This window comes from Hakea prostrata, chromosome 5 (assembly GCF_041222555.1).
Source record: "Hakea prostrata isolate BN-2017 chromosome 5, UWA_Hpros_2, whole genome shotgun sequence".
Lineage (NCBI taxonomy): Eukaryota > Viridiplantae > Streptophyta > Magnoliopsida > Proteales > Proteaceae > Hakea > Hakea prostrata.
In genome coordinates this window covers 11,274,818-11,291,133 of record NC_142604.1, presented here as the reverse complement: position 1 = coordinate 11,291,133, position 16,316 = coordinate 11,274,818, and the positions used below count along the sequence as shown (strand labels likewise).

At 35.3% G+C, this 16,316-nt stretch overlaps 1 protein-coding gene across 1 annotated transcript; it reads left to right on the top strand.

Annotated features, from left to right (window-relative positions):
* Nucleotides 1-4,578: 4,578 nt before the first annotated feature.
* On the top strand, nt 4,579-5,109 carry LOC149015101 (peptidyl-prolyl cis-trans isomerase 2-like). Its single transcript, XM_089156498.1, has 2 exons — nt 4,579-4,735; nt 4,802-5,109. Exons 1-2 carry the CDS (start codon nt 4,579-4,581, stop codon nt 5,107-5,109), a joined length of 465 nt encoding a protein of 154 aa, XP_089012624.1.
* Nucleotides 5,110-16,316: the final 11,207 nt, after the last annotated feature.

The following is a 16,316-nucleotide window of genomic DNA, read 5'->3' as shown; positions in this document are numbered from 1 at the left end:
GTTGAACTAAGTAGCCATAGTTTTGTTGTGTCCTATCTTAAATTACAGGCTTTAAGTTTGGTAGTTATAGTTAGAATATGTGCCAAAATAGAAATTAAACAAGGGGATAATAAGTTTTGTACTTCCTTTCCTTGGATCAGATATGTTGCCATGACTTCATCACACCAGATTTGTTGGAGTTGTACTTGCTTGATCAGCTGGGTTATTTTTATAGCTTTCCAAATGACTTATAGTATGTTCTCCAGAAAGTTGTCTTTCGGGTTTTATCCTTGTGCTAATGTCTTGGATGTTCCCTTCCCACAGCAGTCCCATGTTCCATTTGTCTGTCTCCTTCTAGTTCATTAGGTAAACATGCACACATAAGGATTGGTGAGTACGTACCCAAAATCATTAGATGTGTTTAAGCATTTAAAGGGGGATGGGGATTGTAATCTTTCTACATTGGTTATTTCTGTTCTACTTTTAGGAAATAACTGTAAGTCTCCAACCCACCTATTGATATTAGCAAGTAGTCTTAGTGGGTTTAGGTCTTTATTATTATAGACCCTAGTATTTCTTTTATCCAAATATGATAGCATGCTATTATGAATATGGGAAAAAAAAAACCAGATTTTAGTCTCTTTATCAAAGTCATAACGAACCAGAAGGGAATTGCAAAAGTTAATGAGAGAGAGTTATTATTTATCATTTCGTTCTCAGTCCTAATGGTCCTGCTGCCCAAATTCTCTTCGTTCAATTGCAAGAAAGGAAAATGTGCTAAAGAGATAGATTCATCATTGTTATTGCAAAATTTGCAGGTTGTATCTGTCCTTGCCCGCTTAGAGAGTATGGTTTTGGTTGGCCATCACCTTGCATTCAAAAGACGCTAGAAAAAAGTTTTAAACTTTGGGTGAATTGGTAATTTTCAAAAGAATTTCCACCATTTAGAGTGAGGTGTTGATGGTTCATGGTTATTTAATTTTGACAAGGCTTTCCCGACTAATTTAGCCATGAATTCACTTGTTGTTGATAAAAGAGATATCCACTCATCTACTGAAGTTTTGGTGTCAAATATGCATGACCTTTGAATCGAAGGAAGCATCACACCATCACGTATTGAAGGTGGGAAGAAGGGAAACTTCAAGTGCCACATGAATACTAAAGACTTATCAGTAATTACTCTAATAACCATCGTTTATATAGTAAAGGAGAGACGACCCATATCCAAATTAATTGATTTCTCTTATTCACTTATACTTATTGCTCTTTCCGTACTTCCTTTATGAATTTATTGTTGCGCTGTCAAATTTATGCATTGAGAGTATCCCCTTAAAATCTGGTTAAGCCCTCTTCAATATCCTTTCTCATTTATAGGTTATCCACTTCATCCATCCAATTTTTGTAGGCAACTATTCCCATTGTGGGAGTTTTTGACTTTGCTTGCCCATTTTGTTCAACTCCGTTCCTTGCTCAGAATAAATATTATCTATAATATAAAAAACGTTAGCTCTTCTTGAAAAGGAGGTGACCTAGCTGCTTCAAATATGGCCACCATCTTACGACTTTACTCCACTCAATAGCCCTGCCTCTGGCAACCCTTCCTTGTGGTTAAGGTAAAGAATTTAAACATGTCTGGCTCTCATTGGGTGATGGGCAATATGAACAATGCCCGAAAATCCCCAAAATCAATTCACCATTATTTGGCTGGTTGACAATTACTAGCAACTTTGGTTTGATTTTAGGCAGCATATAACCCGAACTGAAGATGATTTTGGCGCTCACCTGTTCTTATATGACTAAGTGGCCACATTCCTCTCTTGGTTCCCAAGATGACTCTTCTGTAGTTTATCTAGGCCTCGGCCCCTTCTTCAATGATCATTTTCATCACACAAAAAAAATGATTTTTTGGGAGTTAAAGCATGCTCTTGGGTTTTTGTCCAAGAAATGACTTTATTCAAATCTTTGAAGGGATCAAGAAAAATTTTGAAGCAGTTTGAGGCTTTAGTGAGAGGACTGAAAAAAGATAGAGAATTGGGAATACATAAGTTATGGGTTGAGTGTGACTCACTAGCTGTGGTTTGTTTGGTTAAAAAGGAGCAAGTCCCATGGTGTCTTCTACAACAATGGAGGGCAATGGGAGATGGAAATGAATGTAAATGGTACCCTTCATACAGGTTTGGATAGGATCTGTAGGAGGTGGTGTTTTCTGATGGTGGGTGGACTTAACACTCCATTTTTCCCCCTTCTTTCAATAACAATATTTGTGTTTCTTCTTTAGCACAAATGATCTTCTACTGGAAAAAAATAAAAATAAATTCACAATTCATGATTTTACATTTACATTGATTTAATTTAATGAGAAATTGGGGATAAACGGAAATTTGAACTGTGCCAAGTGTTGGGTTGTATTTGTAATTGGTCAATTACTTATATAGGGATAAAATTATAATTGTATGAAAATTAGAATTTTAGGTTTTCCTTTAAATAGTTTCCATGGGATAACTTAGAACTTAAATATATCAATCCCTGTAGGGGATTAGAAAACTCATGCCGGAGATAGGAATTGAAAGCAAGCAAAGAGACATCACTTTGTGAGGTGTGAGAGTCACTCTAGCGGACATAGACAGTTTTGTCGAACCACATTAAATATCTCGTGTGTATTTTGCTTGCGTTCTTCTTCGTTGGGATATGAATTGTGCATCCATATCCCAACACAAAAAGAAAAAGAAAAAAAATAAAACTTATAACCTTTACAAATAAAGAGGTACCAAAAAAAATCTAACATGACATATTAAGGTCACAATTTTCATTCTTTGAGTCATTAACAAAATTCATGTGAAGTGTTGTTTGTGCTTCTTAAGATTTCATAGAACTTAAAAAATCTAATATCTACAGAAAATATAATTAAAGCAAATATGATTTAACTCAGTTTTGTTTTTCACAACTAAAATGTATTAGCTAGTACAATATGTTAATACTTGATACGAGACGATATGTCTCTCAAAATCATGAGACTGATACAATACTCAATAAAAATACTTTAAACCGAACATCTAACACATGGTAATCATGCAGCATTTTCGGATTGAAAATAGCTAGGTTAAATTTAGCCTTATTGCAAAAAATAAAATTCAAATACCACAGGTCCATTCCCCCAAAATGCAATGGCATTTTGAAAATAGCTATGGAGAAGAAGAAGAGCCTCACTATTTCTTTGTTTATTTGTCATTGAGAATGGTAAAAAAAGGGAAAATAAAAAGAATGGACAGAAAAGAAAAAAACAAAAAAAGAAAAAAATTCACTTGTGATACAAAAAATCATTTCTAGATTAGATTATACAAATGCTGTTATGCAAGCCCTAATGTCCTCCTTGCACCTATATAAAAAAATGGAAATGAAATTGAATTGAAAAAAGAAATAAAAAATAATAATTCTTTAAAATTTACTCAATTTCAAGATGTAATCTATATCTTTTCAAATGAAAATGTATTGAAGATTAAAACAAACCAAATAACTCTACTTAAATGATTTCTTTCTATTTATTTCCCTTGTAATCTAGCTGAGCAAAAAAGGGGGAAAAAATGCAAAATCCATTGATAATCTGAGTTTCCAAAGCATCCCTTTTTCCCGTAGCTACCAACTCATAAAATCTTTTATTCAAAAGGAAAAGTCACAAGATTTATATTTATAAAGGAAAATTTTCAGTCCCACTCCCTAAGTTACTCCAAAATATCAAAGCCATTCCATGTATTATCCAATTTATCAGAGAAACCCCTTATTACTAACACCGATAGTCTCGGTCAGTATTTAGTTATCCATTTTTAATATTAATCCCACATCTTAAATTTAGAAACACTATCCATAATACATATTTCTCAAACTTTTTGAGGATTTATAATTAAGAAAGGAAGAAGTTGCATAAAATAGAGAAAATAAAAAAAAAAGTCAAACGTAAATTTTTTTTATTCAAGGTTATTTTTGTCATTTTGAAATACTTAACTTGTTTACGTTAACACTTAATTATGATTTTCTAACAGCAGGGGTATTTTTGATGAATTTTTATTCTAGAGGTCTTATTGATAAATTGAATAACATAAGAGATGGTATTAATAATAATGGATAATTCAGGGGCTAATACTAAAAGATTTCCCTATCATAAATGGAACAACTCAGGAAATTCTGGGAGAGGTACAGGATCCACTACTGTATTCCTAAATGGATTTTATTTTTGGTAAAAACTCATAAATGCATTAATGGAGTTTCCAGTAGCTAGTGGTACAACTCAGTTAACCATTTACCAAAAATAAATTACAATTTAACCATACATCCAGGTCTAATTCTAACTGTGGTTACTGGTGAACCGTTGGTATTTAAATCTAATATATCTGAAAATGGTTGGCAACGCTTATTTCAACGGTCAAGATTAATTTGGGAGAGATATAAAATGGTCCAAACCAAGAACTCTAATGCATGGCTTGTACAGCTATGCTTTGTGGTGAGTCTGCTTCTTCTTCCATTATGGAAATGAAAAGTGACCCTAACCCTAACCCTATCCCTAATCCTAACCCCATTTCTTACGTTGAGCCTAATGAGAAACCGATGGAGAACCAGAAGGGGAACCCACGGGTATTCTTTGACATCGCCATTGACGGCACTCCTGTAGGTCGCCTGGTGATGGAACTCCACTCTGACATAACTCCGATCACTGCCGAGAACTTTCGAGCTCTCTGCACCGGAGAAAATGGAAATGGTCAAAGTGGGAGACCATTGCATTACAGAGGTTCCAAGTTCCACCGTGTGATCCCCAATTTCGTTTGTCAAGGAGGAGACATAACAGAAGGAGATGGCACCGGCGGTGAGTCGATCTACGGTGGCAAGTTTGCCAACGAGAACTTTGTTGAGGAGCACAAATTTGGAACTCTTTCCATGGTTAATTCTGGGAAGGGCACCAACACTAACGGATCTCAGTTCTTTATCTGTTTGGGTGCTGCTACATGGCTTGATAAAGAATTTGTAGTCTTCGGACATGTTGTTGAAGGTACTCAAGTGCTGGCTGAGATCGCAAGTGTCGGTTCCAGGCGTGGCAAGACTTCCAAATCAGTTGTAATAGCCGACTGCGGTCAGCTCTGAAAGAAAATGTGCTTCTTTTTTTTTTTTTTTTTTTTAATCTCATCTTCATGATTAGGGTTTAGGGTTCGATGGGTCTCGGTAGTGATCTTGTTCCTTGTTTTAGTTTAAATCCTTTTGTTGTTTGAACATTTAAATGGGTTGGATCGATCTGTATGCAATGGTTGATGTTATTAAGTATGAAAGAAGGTGCCAAATTGTGTCTACATGCAGACTTGATCGATGAACGTTTTGTCAAGTGTATCTGGTTTATTATCCTTGTGATCGAAGAATTAAATCTTAAAAATGAGTAAGCTAAGAAAAGAATCTGGTTTCAGTAAAGATTAAAGAGATCTTTCATTCGTTGTTTTCTGAAATTCTAAATCATGTAAGCAGTTTAAAATTTTCTTTTAATGGTTAGTCAAGTTTGGCCTTCAATTAAAGACTCTCTTCTATGGACAAATAGCCTTTTTTTTTTAGGTGGGGCGGGGAACTCAACTCTTCCTAGATTGCAGAGCAAATTTTCTCTGGGGTTGCAGCCTTCCCTAAGCGCGTCCAACATGAGAGAGCAATAGTGAGCCCTTGATCGATCTAGTGGATGAGAAAGGGACATCCTTGAAGATCAAATGATTTTCAGCTAAAATGTGGGTAAACAAGCAAAAGTGGAAATACAAGAAAGAGATTTAACGTGGTTCACTAACATTATTTCACTTATCCTTCTATCACAAGTGTGTAACTATTGATAGTTCGTGGTCACACATTTCAACTATTGTTTCCTCCTCCGAGGTTGAAAGGTGGCCAGGGGATGTGATGTAAGAACTATCAAATGATGCAATTGGAAGATCTAAATTTAGGCTGGTTTAGATTTGACCTAATAGTACGTAGCTTGAAACATTGTGGTTGAAGACCTACTCCTTGTTAACCGCAATGCTAAAGGCGGGGGAGGGGGTTTTCTTATGTTATGTTTACGTACTTCACTCTTTTTTCGCTCTTTTTAATACAATTGACCTTTTATTGTGGCAAAGAACTATTGTTTCATTGTCTACTTTATTGGCATTCTTTTATTCCCATGATGATCACATTAATGCATTCAGTAAGTACTTATTGTCTTTTACATGTATATCACGTGTACTCGTGTTTCTTTCCTTTTTTTTCCAATTAAAACTAGAGAAGAACAAGAGAAGTGGAAAAGGAAGACAAGAAGTAACGTGTTTAGGTTGAGAGCTTCACCCTACATCCACCGTCGTAACCCTAGTGATTGAAACTTGGAGTACACTCTTGTGTAGTTTGATGAGGTAGGTTTTAAAAATTTCAATCTTGATTACAACTCTTGATCCCTATATTATGCTCATATGCTGGATTTTGAACCCAAACAGCTTATGACTATTTCTTGTTTACGGTCAGTTTACTAACAAGTGAAGTCGTCCATGTGATTCATTGATATCCCTACTTAGGATTTTCTACTCATATGTTGTTAGATCACTTCATGTTTGCATATTTATCCATGTCATATGTTTTTATTAAGGATACCCTAGCCGCCACTTCATCTCAAGCTTATGCGGCCAGGGTTGCTTCCAAGAGTTCCACCACGCTTAGAAGTCCTACAACTGATCAAACACCAGTTATTACATTCAAGCACTAAGGAAGGACTCTATTTCTATATAAAGCCTTGTACCCCCCCCCCCTCTCTCTCTCTATGTACATCATGCTGTCTCCACATCACTTTAGTTTGCTTCTTTGACCTTCATATGCTCCAATCCTTGCCATGCAGCTAGAATCCCTTATTGTGATTCCCAACTTATTTTGTCTTAATAATTAATGTATTTTTATTTATGCTCTATTCCAAAAACATATATATTATCATTACTCAGACAAGTAATAGGAAGACTAGATTGACCAAGAAAACTTGGGTTCTTAATACTTTCCCCAGTCCCATGACTTGTACCTAGACAAATGTGTTTAGTCCCCAAGGGCAGTGCAAGATAGTCATTATGTTACAGTACATTTCATTTTCTACAGATCAGCAAGTGTATATATACTATAATAATAATGAGGGTATGAAATTATTTCAACTAGTCCATCTTCTTTGATGACATAATTAGTAGAGTAGCAAACCATTCAAAAGAGTTGATCTCAACCAAGAAAAAATTGGAATCTGAAATTGTGAACCATTTAGAGGGACAGCACATTGTTAATTCACTTTTTTTTAGGTAACCTCTGAACATTGTGTAGTAAAAAAAAGAAAATGTAGAAACAAGGAAGTAATTTTTTTTGGTATATGGTTGTATTGTATTGAAAAGACAGGAAATACCAAAAGAATACATCTTTACATAAAAATAAAACCTTGAATAAAGTTTTTTCCTCGATACCAATCTTACTGAGCAATGCCTTTGCAATAGGGCTACAACTGGGCCGGGCTTTTGCAATCCCAAGCCCAGCCCTGTATGTTCTAATCTGAGCCCATTCCCGCCTTGACCCTAGTTTAGGGCCAAGGATTATTGTCCCAGGCCCTAAACCCTACAGGGCCAAGCCAAGTCCATTCTCGCCCTAATTGGCCCTAATTGGGCCGGGTCGGGATGGGTTGGCCTTGACCCTGACCCTGATTAGCCCTGATTGGCCCTGTCCCTAGCCCTAATTGGCCCTGATTAGCCCGATTGACCATGTCCGTGACCCTAATTAGCCTTGTCCCTAGCCCTGATTGACCCCTATCTTGGCCCTCACCTTAATTGGTCATATTCTTGAACCTAAAATAACAAATGTAAATTCATAAAATAATAATAAAAATAAAAGTATCATAAGTAAACTAAAAATAAAATCATAGAAATATAAGATGATTCAAGCTCATACAAAATGATAAAATAATCAATAAGTTAATAGTGTTGCTTTAAACATAAATAAATTCATACTCCATAATTCTATGTTAATCTCTGAAAGTCTCTCATTGCTTTGATGATGGACCTCTCCCATTACTTCGGTGATGGAAATTGAAAACCCCTCCCATTGACATCCTTATTAAAAAAAAAAAAAAAATTCAAAACTTTATTAACAACTAAATCAACAATAATTTAGTATTGATATTTTTTTTTCATGGTTAAAGAAAATTATATTTTAGTTACAAACATAGCTATTTGTCCTTAATAAATTTTCCCCCCCTTTTTCTTTTCTTGGAAATATCACATTGGAGGCAAAAGAAAGATGTCAATATTCATGACGAGAAGTTGGGGTGTAGATTTGTTAGATATAAATTCTATATATACTAGCTTTTATTTTTATAATATATTATCTTGCCTTAGCTTAAAAAAAAAAAAAACAATGATTTTTTAAATAAAATTATCTTAAAAATAATATAAAAAGTGAACTCATAGTCTAATATTATCAAAATGACTGAATGTCAAAGTCGAGACTTATAGTTATATCAATGTTAATGTGAAGATTAGGGTAAAAATCTAATACATAATCAATGTCAAATTAACATTAAGACTAGAGCCAAAATTAGGGTTAGGATCGGGCCAAAATCAGATGAATGCTTACTACATTGGTAATGAAGATATAATTTATTTTTATTTTAATTTTTTTACAAAACATAATCATGTTTTTAAAATTTGACAGGTGTCAAATATTCACCCATGTGGATTATAATTAATTCTTCTCCATATGGGTGGAGGGTCCAGACTCAAATCAAGGCCAAAATCATGGGCCTAGATCAAGGCCAAGATTAGGGCCAATATCAGGGCTAGGATTAGGGCCAAGATCATGGCGAAAATCAGGGCCAGAATTAGGGTCAAAATTAGGGTCTGAATTAGGGCCAAAATCATGGCCAAAATCAGGGTCCAGATCAAGGCCAAAATCAGGGTCAAGATTAGGGACAAACCGGGATGGGCTGGGAGGGCTAGAGAGTAATCCCAGGCCCACCCTTGGGGCCAAAATCTTTAGCCCAAGCCCTATGCGGGCTCAGGGCGGGTCAGGGCCGCCAAGGCCAAACTTGCACCCCTACTTTGCATCACCCAAACTTGTGCCAAGCTCTTTTGTCGATGTTTTGCCCCAAGTCCTCCAACCCATGAGGCAGCCACTATTACACCTGCAATAAGTTTTTCCTCTTTGCCACTGATGTAGCTAAAAAAATCTGCAATTGGGTTAGCATCTCAATAACAATGTGTTATCTTCTCGTCTACTGTCTTCCAAAAGCCTTGCAAACACTTGCATCTTTAAGAGAAAGCCTGGAAAATATTTTAGAGTTATTTACCATCATCACCACTGTTGCTGAATCACATTCTACCCGAAACTTCATTAAGTTAAGCTGCTTTTACCCTTACAAGACCAAAAATTAAAGCCTCTCATTCAGCTACATTGTTTTGACACCCAAGGCCAATGGAAAACCATTGGCTATGAAAGACCTCTCTCTTTGACTGTGAATTGCTTTAAAGCCAACTCCCATTGTACATATTTGAGGATCCATTCCACCCTAGTAACTCACCCCCACTACAACAAAAATCCCTCATAACTACAGATAGTTAACTACAGTTTTTTTAACCGAAGCTACAAGTCTCTTTTAACTACAATTTTTCCATGTGTAGTAATATCAAACAGTTATTGTTGCAGTGACGTAACTTCGTAGTAACAAATATATTTATAGATGTGCTTATAAAAGTGTAACTAAAAATTGTAGTAATATGGACAACTTTTTACTACAGTATCCAAAACCACGGTAATATATTATTTCTAACTACAAAATTATAACTACAATTATGTATTGCAGTAATTTAAAATAGTTTTAATTACGATATTCAAGACCATAGTAATAAAAAAACATTGTAACTACGAAAAAAAAACTACAACTAAAAATTGTAGTAATATATGGAACTTATTACTATGAAATTAAAAGTGTAACAATATTAATTTTTTTAGCTACTAAAACATAACTACATTTTGGAATTGTAGTAATATAGTTTATATAATAACTGCAATATTTAAAACTGTAGTAACAATTTCTTTTTTAGTTGCGGTATTAGAATTGTAGTTAAAAATCGTAGTAAACACATTCCCTTTAAATGCAGAAATATAATTACAGTTATGTATTGTAGTAATTTAAGATATTTTAGATTATAGCATTTAAACCACAACAATAAAAAAACGCTATAACTACGACAACAACACTAAAGTTAAGAATTGTAGTAATATGAGAAACTTATTACTGTGGTAATTAATAGTGAAGCGACATCGAGTTTTTTAAAGACTATAATAAAACTACAGGCTCGAGGGTGGAACCCAAGCCCGACTTGACCCTGCCAGGGTCAAGTATTTTATAACCCTAACCCACCCTTCGGGTCAAATTTATCCGGGCTCAGGAGATTTAGGGTTGGGCTGGGTAAAGCGTGCTTTATTGACATCCCTATTTTCAAACATGGAAAGAGGGTCAAAGGAAAAAATTTAAAATTTTTAGAAGGGAATAGGGGAACATTTAAGTGTATTCATATCTAGAAATTTTCTTATCGGAAAATATCCGTATCCATCCGCTAAACAACCGGATTTAGATAATTGCTTATCGAATCGGATAAATATCTGGAATTTTTTTCTCGGATAAAGTAAGGTAAAGCATTCAACATTTTTTTCTCTGAAAATGGATGAAAATCGGATTCTAAAATCGGGGTAGCCGGATAATTGGAAATCGGTAATTATCCTGCTAAAGTAAAGTATTAAACATTATTTTTTTTCTAAAAAAGTGTTTATAATCGGATTCGGAAACCAGTAGTCAGTAACTAGAATTTGGATATCGAAAATTATAAATTAAAAAAAATGACAATCACCAATCAATAATCGGATAGTTTATTGGATATTCGATATAATTCAGGATTTGAATTCGGATGCCTTTTCTAAATTTCCATTTGATTCGGATAATAGTTTTGCTAATCGGATTCGGATACTGGCGTATCCAGGCCAAATCTGTTCCGTTTACTGGTCTAGTTACACTCACATACATAATTATTTAACACTATAATTAGGGGTGCAAGTTTGGCCTTGACCAACGGAATCCACCTTGATGAATTTTATTTATAGAAAATGTTATTTTTTGAGTACTGAGACACTACGAGAAAAGATACAATTGGTGACTCTTTTAATTTTTCAATAATGGCAGTTTTATGTAAATCGTCATGAATAGACAGAACCACGCGAGCCAAATTCCGATACTATAAAACACAATACATCAGTGGAGAGACGAAGGTTTGAACTTAAGAGCTCCTTGACATACATTAAAGTAGGTTACAATGGTAGAAAAAATTTACCAGGCCACACAAGTTCAAGCTTAGGATAGACTTCTCATTCTCTTCTAGTGGACCTAAAGTGAGGCAACTGAAGCACATCTTTTTCCATCTCCTGTAAAATAGTAGCTGATCATCTGTCTATCGGACTTGAAACTTCAAACCTTGCTGCTGTCGTCACAAGATGATTAGCTACAGCATTACACTCCCTGAAACAGGGAGATACAACATTGAGAGTTGCAATGGAGGTAATTAATGCAACTAATTGCATACATGGCCCGTTGAGAGTATACAAGTAGAGATATTCATCATTAATATACTTACCAACAGTATCTGGGAGGTTTTGATGCCTTTGATCTTGAGAAAATCATGGATTGGGAAGTACCACACTGTGTGTTCTGAAGGTGCAGTCATAGTTGCATGATGAGCATTTGGGAGAGATTTTTGTAGGCCTGCTTAAGAGAATTCCATACATCACTGGAGGTAAGGGTAATCAACAACTCGAAAATGGAATGATTTTATTAGTATACGAGATTCATTAACCGACTCATGATGAGTTGATCTTGTTGAATATATCTGACAAAGAGTAATCTTGTTGAATCTGGGTAAGATACGCTGAATTAATGGTCAAAACACTTGAGCTTGGGGCAGTATAATTAATGCCGAGAGTAAGTTAATAAGTTGGACAAGGGTGAGGAACCGATTAATAAGCCATAAATCATGAACCTTTGACAATAAGTGATGAATTGTGATCACCACAATAGGTAATTGGAATCAATAAGTTTGATGGAGAAAGGGGTTGTGGTTGGGAGAAGATCAACAGTAGGAAGTATTGATTGAGGCCATGGAGTTCTAGATTTCTGGTGCCATGAGATAGAGAAGAAAGAAGGGTGAACACTAGGATTTCAATGCAATTTGGCTTCTTTTTGACCTATATCACAGGATAGAGGTTTCTTGAAAGGGGATGATTACAAGGGAAGTTTATATATACAAGGAAAAGGGGTAACCAATTACACCTTACCGTATCACTTCCCCGACTAATCCTGTTTCTTCGTACCATTTTGGTGGGATTTGGGAGTAAATCATCATATGAATGTTTTCCTTCTTCACCATCTATTTCCCAATATTCAAATTTTGTTATGAATACTTCCCTTCTATAATAATGAAATGCCGGTATGGTACTCTCAAAATATTATTGATAGTCGATATATTTATCTCTCACCAACTGACAACATTTCTTGATATAAAATACTCCAAAACCACATAAACACACACTCTACTTGATTAACATTTTATTTTGGTAGGGGAAGAGGAGGATGGGTGAATTGGATATACCCGAGAAATCCTTACAGAGGGTGAAAACAAGTATCAAAAGCGGTCTATCAAGAAAAGCCCAAGACAGTATAGAAGAAGCAAAGAAGCAACAGTAGCTGAATTAGAACCTAAGAATGAGAGGAATTGCTCAAAAGAAGAAAGATACAGAGATTCTAAGATTGGATGATAGAGTGGCGAAAGGGTGAATTTTCCAGATCAAAGGTGATTAAAATTTATGGCTTTCCTCGATCGTCAGAGATGGTGGCTTCAAAGATCATTAGAGGAGATCTGGTCTAAGCACCAAAAGAGAGCTTACCACAAGATTTCTCTCTAAAGCATCTAAGGATCCAATCCTGGTCAAAATTGATCTTAAGGCATGCATTTCGACCAATAAACCAGATATCTGTGTGCTGTTATAGATAACGTTGAATTTAATTCTTGAGGCTTTTAGTCCTTCTTCACTAAATCATTTGACTTCAGCTCACAGTTTACTTCACCAGGCTAGATTTAGCCAACCCATGTTGTGTTCTATGTTGGATAGAGTTTGGATTCTCTACTTGGAGAGGTTCCCATAATAAGTTTCTATTGAGTTATAGGATTTTACCACGTGGAAAATTCTAATTCAAGGGTTAGCGTAAATCTAATAACTACCACTGGATTAGAATATTACACGTGGCCGAATCCTATAACTCATTGGGTAAGGAAGATGAGGAAGATGATGAACCAAATGCTGCTGTTACATACTAAAATTCAAACTCCGAAACGGAAAATGGCAATTGCCAACGGCCTACCTAGTATGGCTTCATGATTGTAGGTGCTTTTGGCCTATCACAGTACCTTGGTTGAAAGTGATAGTACCTTCAACTTAACCCTCTATATAAAGCTTTCTTTCCTTGTTCTCAAATTCAGAATGAGATCAATTTTCCGTCCTTCAGGTTCATTCAGCTTTCTGGTTTCCTTCCTTTCCCTCATCTGACCACCCTGCCTATTACAAGCATTTCCTTTGTGGCCTTCGGTTCACTCTGAAGCCAAAAACAGTTCATATTAACGCAAGTGCTCTCTCTCTCTCTCTTTTTATATGTAAATTTGTAGATCATTTGCTTTCAGTCTTAATTCTATTTCCCTTTTTTTCTTGTCTGCTTGATCCCTTGGATTTGGGTGTTTCTTTTTCTTGTCCGATTTATGCTTGTATGAACCCTTAGACAGGGTTTTCAGCTTATTTATTTACAGATCAGGTCCCTTTTCTGGCAATAATGGGTCTATGATCCTAAAAATTTCATTTGTTTTTATTGTAAAAATGTCTTGCCTGGATTTTCTTTTGTTGAACTGAAATTGATCCTCTGAGTTTTTTCACCCCTATTTGTGGATCTGCCGGTTTGCTTCTCTCTCTCTCTCTCTCTCTCTCTCTCTCTCTCTCATTTGTGCCTTTGGAATTACCGTGCATGCATGCAGAAGCTTTCCTGACGAATTTGATCTTCTTTCAGCAGTGATGAACTTGTCCTGCGGCGAATCCAGATGCAATCTTCTTAGATTATGAGTCTTTCTTTTTTGATTTGGTAAGATTTCTTCAACCATCGTCTTCTCTATGAATTCGCTTCTCTGTTTCCCACTTTGCTTTTTCGCATCAAACTCTCCTTTGCATTTTCATGAGTTACGGCAATTAGTGTAGCAATTGTTTACCATGTAGACCATGCAGAGACTCTCTCTCTCTCTCTCTCCCGACATGCGCGATTTTTGAGGTAAGAAAAATGTTTGTCTCGTGATGACATCAGCCCTTCTTTCCTGCTCCAAAGAAGGGGCACAAGAAAAAAAAAGTGGGTAGGCCAGGCGAGAAACCCGTGAGATTTATTTTCTTTTTGTTTTCAAATTTCCATATCTTTCTCTCTCTTTTTCCTGTTTTTTCCCCCCGAAAAGCCTAGGTTCTCTCTTATGAATCTAATTAATTTCTCTAGTTGGGTTTTTTCCCCGAGCCTAATGCTTTTTTTTTTCTGCTTTTTTTTTCTTCCTTGTTGATGATTATAGTTTGTGGTCATATATTTTTACTAAATGAGCATCCTATAATAAGAATATTCTGTTAATCGTATTATGATATATCACAGGTAAAATATTTTTTTGGCTCTGGTAATTATTATTTAGCTTATTGTTTGATCCTGAGACCATTTTGAGCAATGTACTTGGCTTGATGATGTTTCAAGTAAAATGTGTTTTAGCTGTGATGATTATTATTGCTAAATAGGCTAAACCAAGCATTAGTGATTGTAATGTATAATCAAATTTTAGTTTTCCTTGTATATATTCTAGGTAATAGAAATGGTGGCGGTAAATCTGAATCGCCGTAAGATGTCCCTTAACGTAATGATAGAAAATGAAAGTTCATTATTGAAGAGAAAACATTTAGCGGCAGTACTCAAATACCGATATTGAAGTTTTTATCATGCTATTATTATTGCCAAATAAGCTAAACTAAGCATTAGGGATTGCAATGTATAATTAATTTTTTGATTCTCTAGTATATATATTCTAGGTAATAGAAATGGTGGCGGTAAGTCTGAATCGCCACAAGATGTCCCTTAACGTAATGGTAGAAAATATAAGTTCATTATTGAAGAGAAAGCATTTAGCGGTAGTACTAACATACCAATATTGAAGTTTTTATCACCCTATATAGGTACCATGTATGAAATAGTAGCAAAATATGCTTCTATTCCTACTTTGAAAATCTTCTTTGACAACCCTTTGGCTTCTATGGAATATTAACAAGTATGTTTCCTTGTTGCTTTGCCATCACCAATAAAAGAAGTGCATAAACATTCCAATAGATGGTCATTACCAAAGACAGCCCTTTGATGTCAAATTTTCATTTCATAAGTGAAATGTTGATTGGACTACAATTTCAATGTTTTATTCCTTTAATTTTCTGACAAATTTTTAGTGTATGACAGAAAAAATGACTTCCAATGAGGAGCATAAAGGAAAAAGACAAGCAGACATGGTAGATGAACGCAAAAGACTGATAGAAGACATTGAAATAGAACATAGTGCAAAAAGACATAGACGACCAAGTTATGGGTTTTTTGAAGAAGAACTGTTTTGGGGACCATTCCCCTCTCAACATAGTATTCTTCTGCAGGCTGATCCTTGGCTAAAGACACAAAGGTATCAAAACTTCTCTATCATCTTCTCCAGAAAAAATTTTCTTACAAAAAGAAGAATTTTAGCACAAAATGCAATTGTATTAATCTCTTTTTGTCTCACAGGACTGTCTTTCAGCCCAAAAAATTTCGAGAAAGTTTTCTAACATCTCAACGATTGCAGGTATGAATACCACCTTTTGATTCTTTAGGCTCAACCTACTTTTGTGTAAAATAGACGGGATTTTAACATTTAAGTTCAATGGTTTCACGTGCAACTAGTTACGTACATGGTCACATCTTTCAACCGTTGGATTGGAGGGAAAGAAGAAATGCGATAACACTTCTTGCCTCAACATTTAATGGTTGAATGCACAATCATGTACTTCACAGCCATGAATGGAACCTGTTGTCAACCATACTAAGTATAAATTTTTGGTTCATAATAAAAAATAAGTAGAAGTGAATTTTTTTTAATACATTCTAGTATGCCTTCTTTTGCTTGCATGTAGACCTAAAAGGGAAGTAA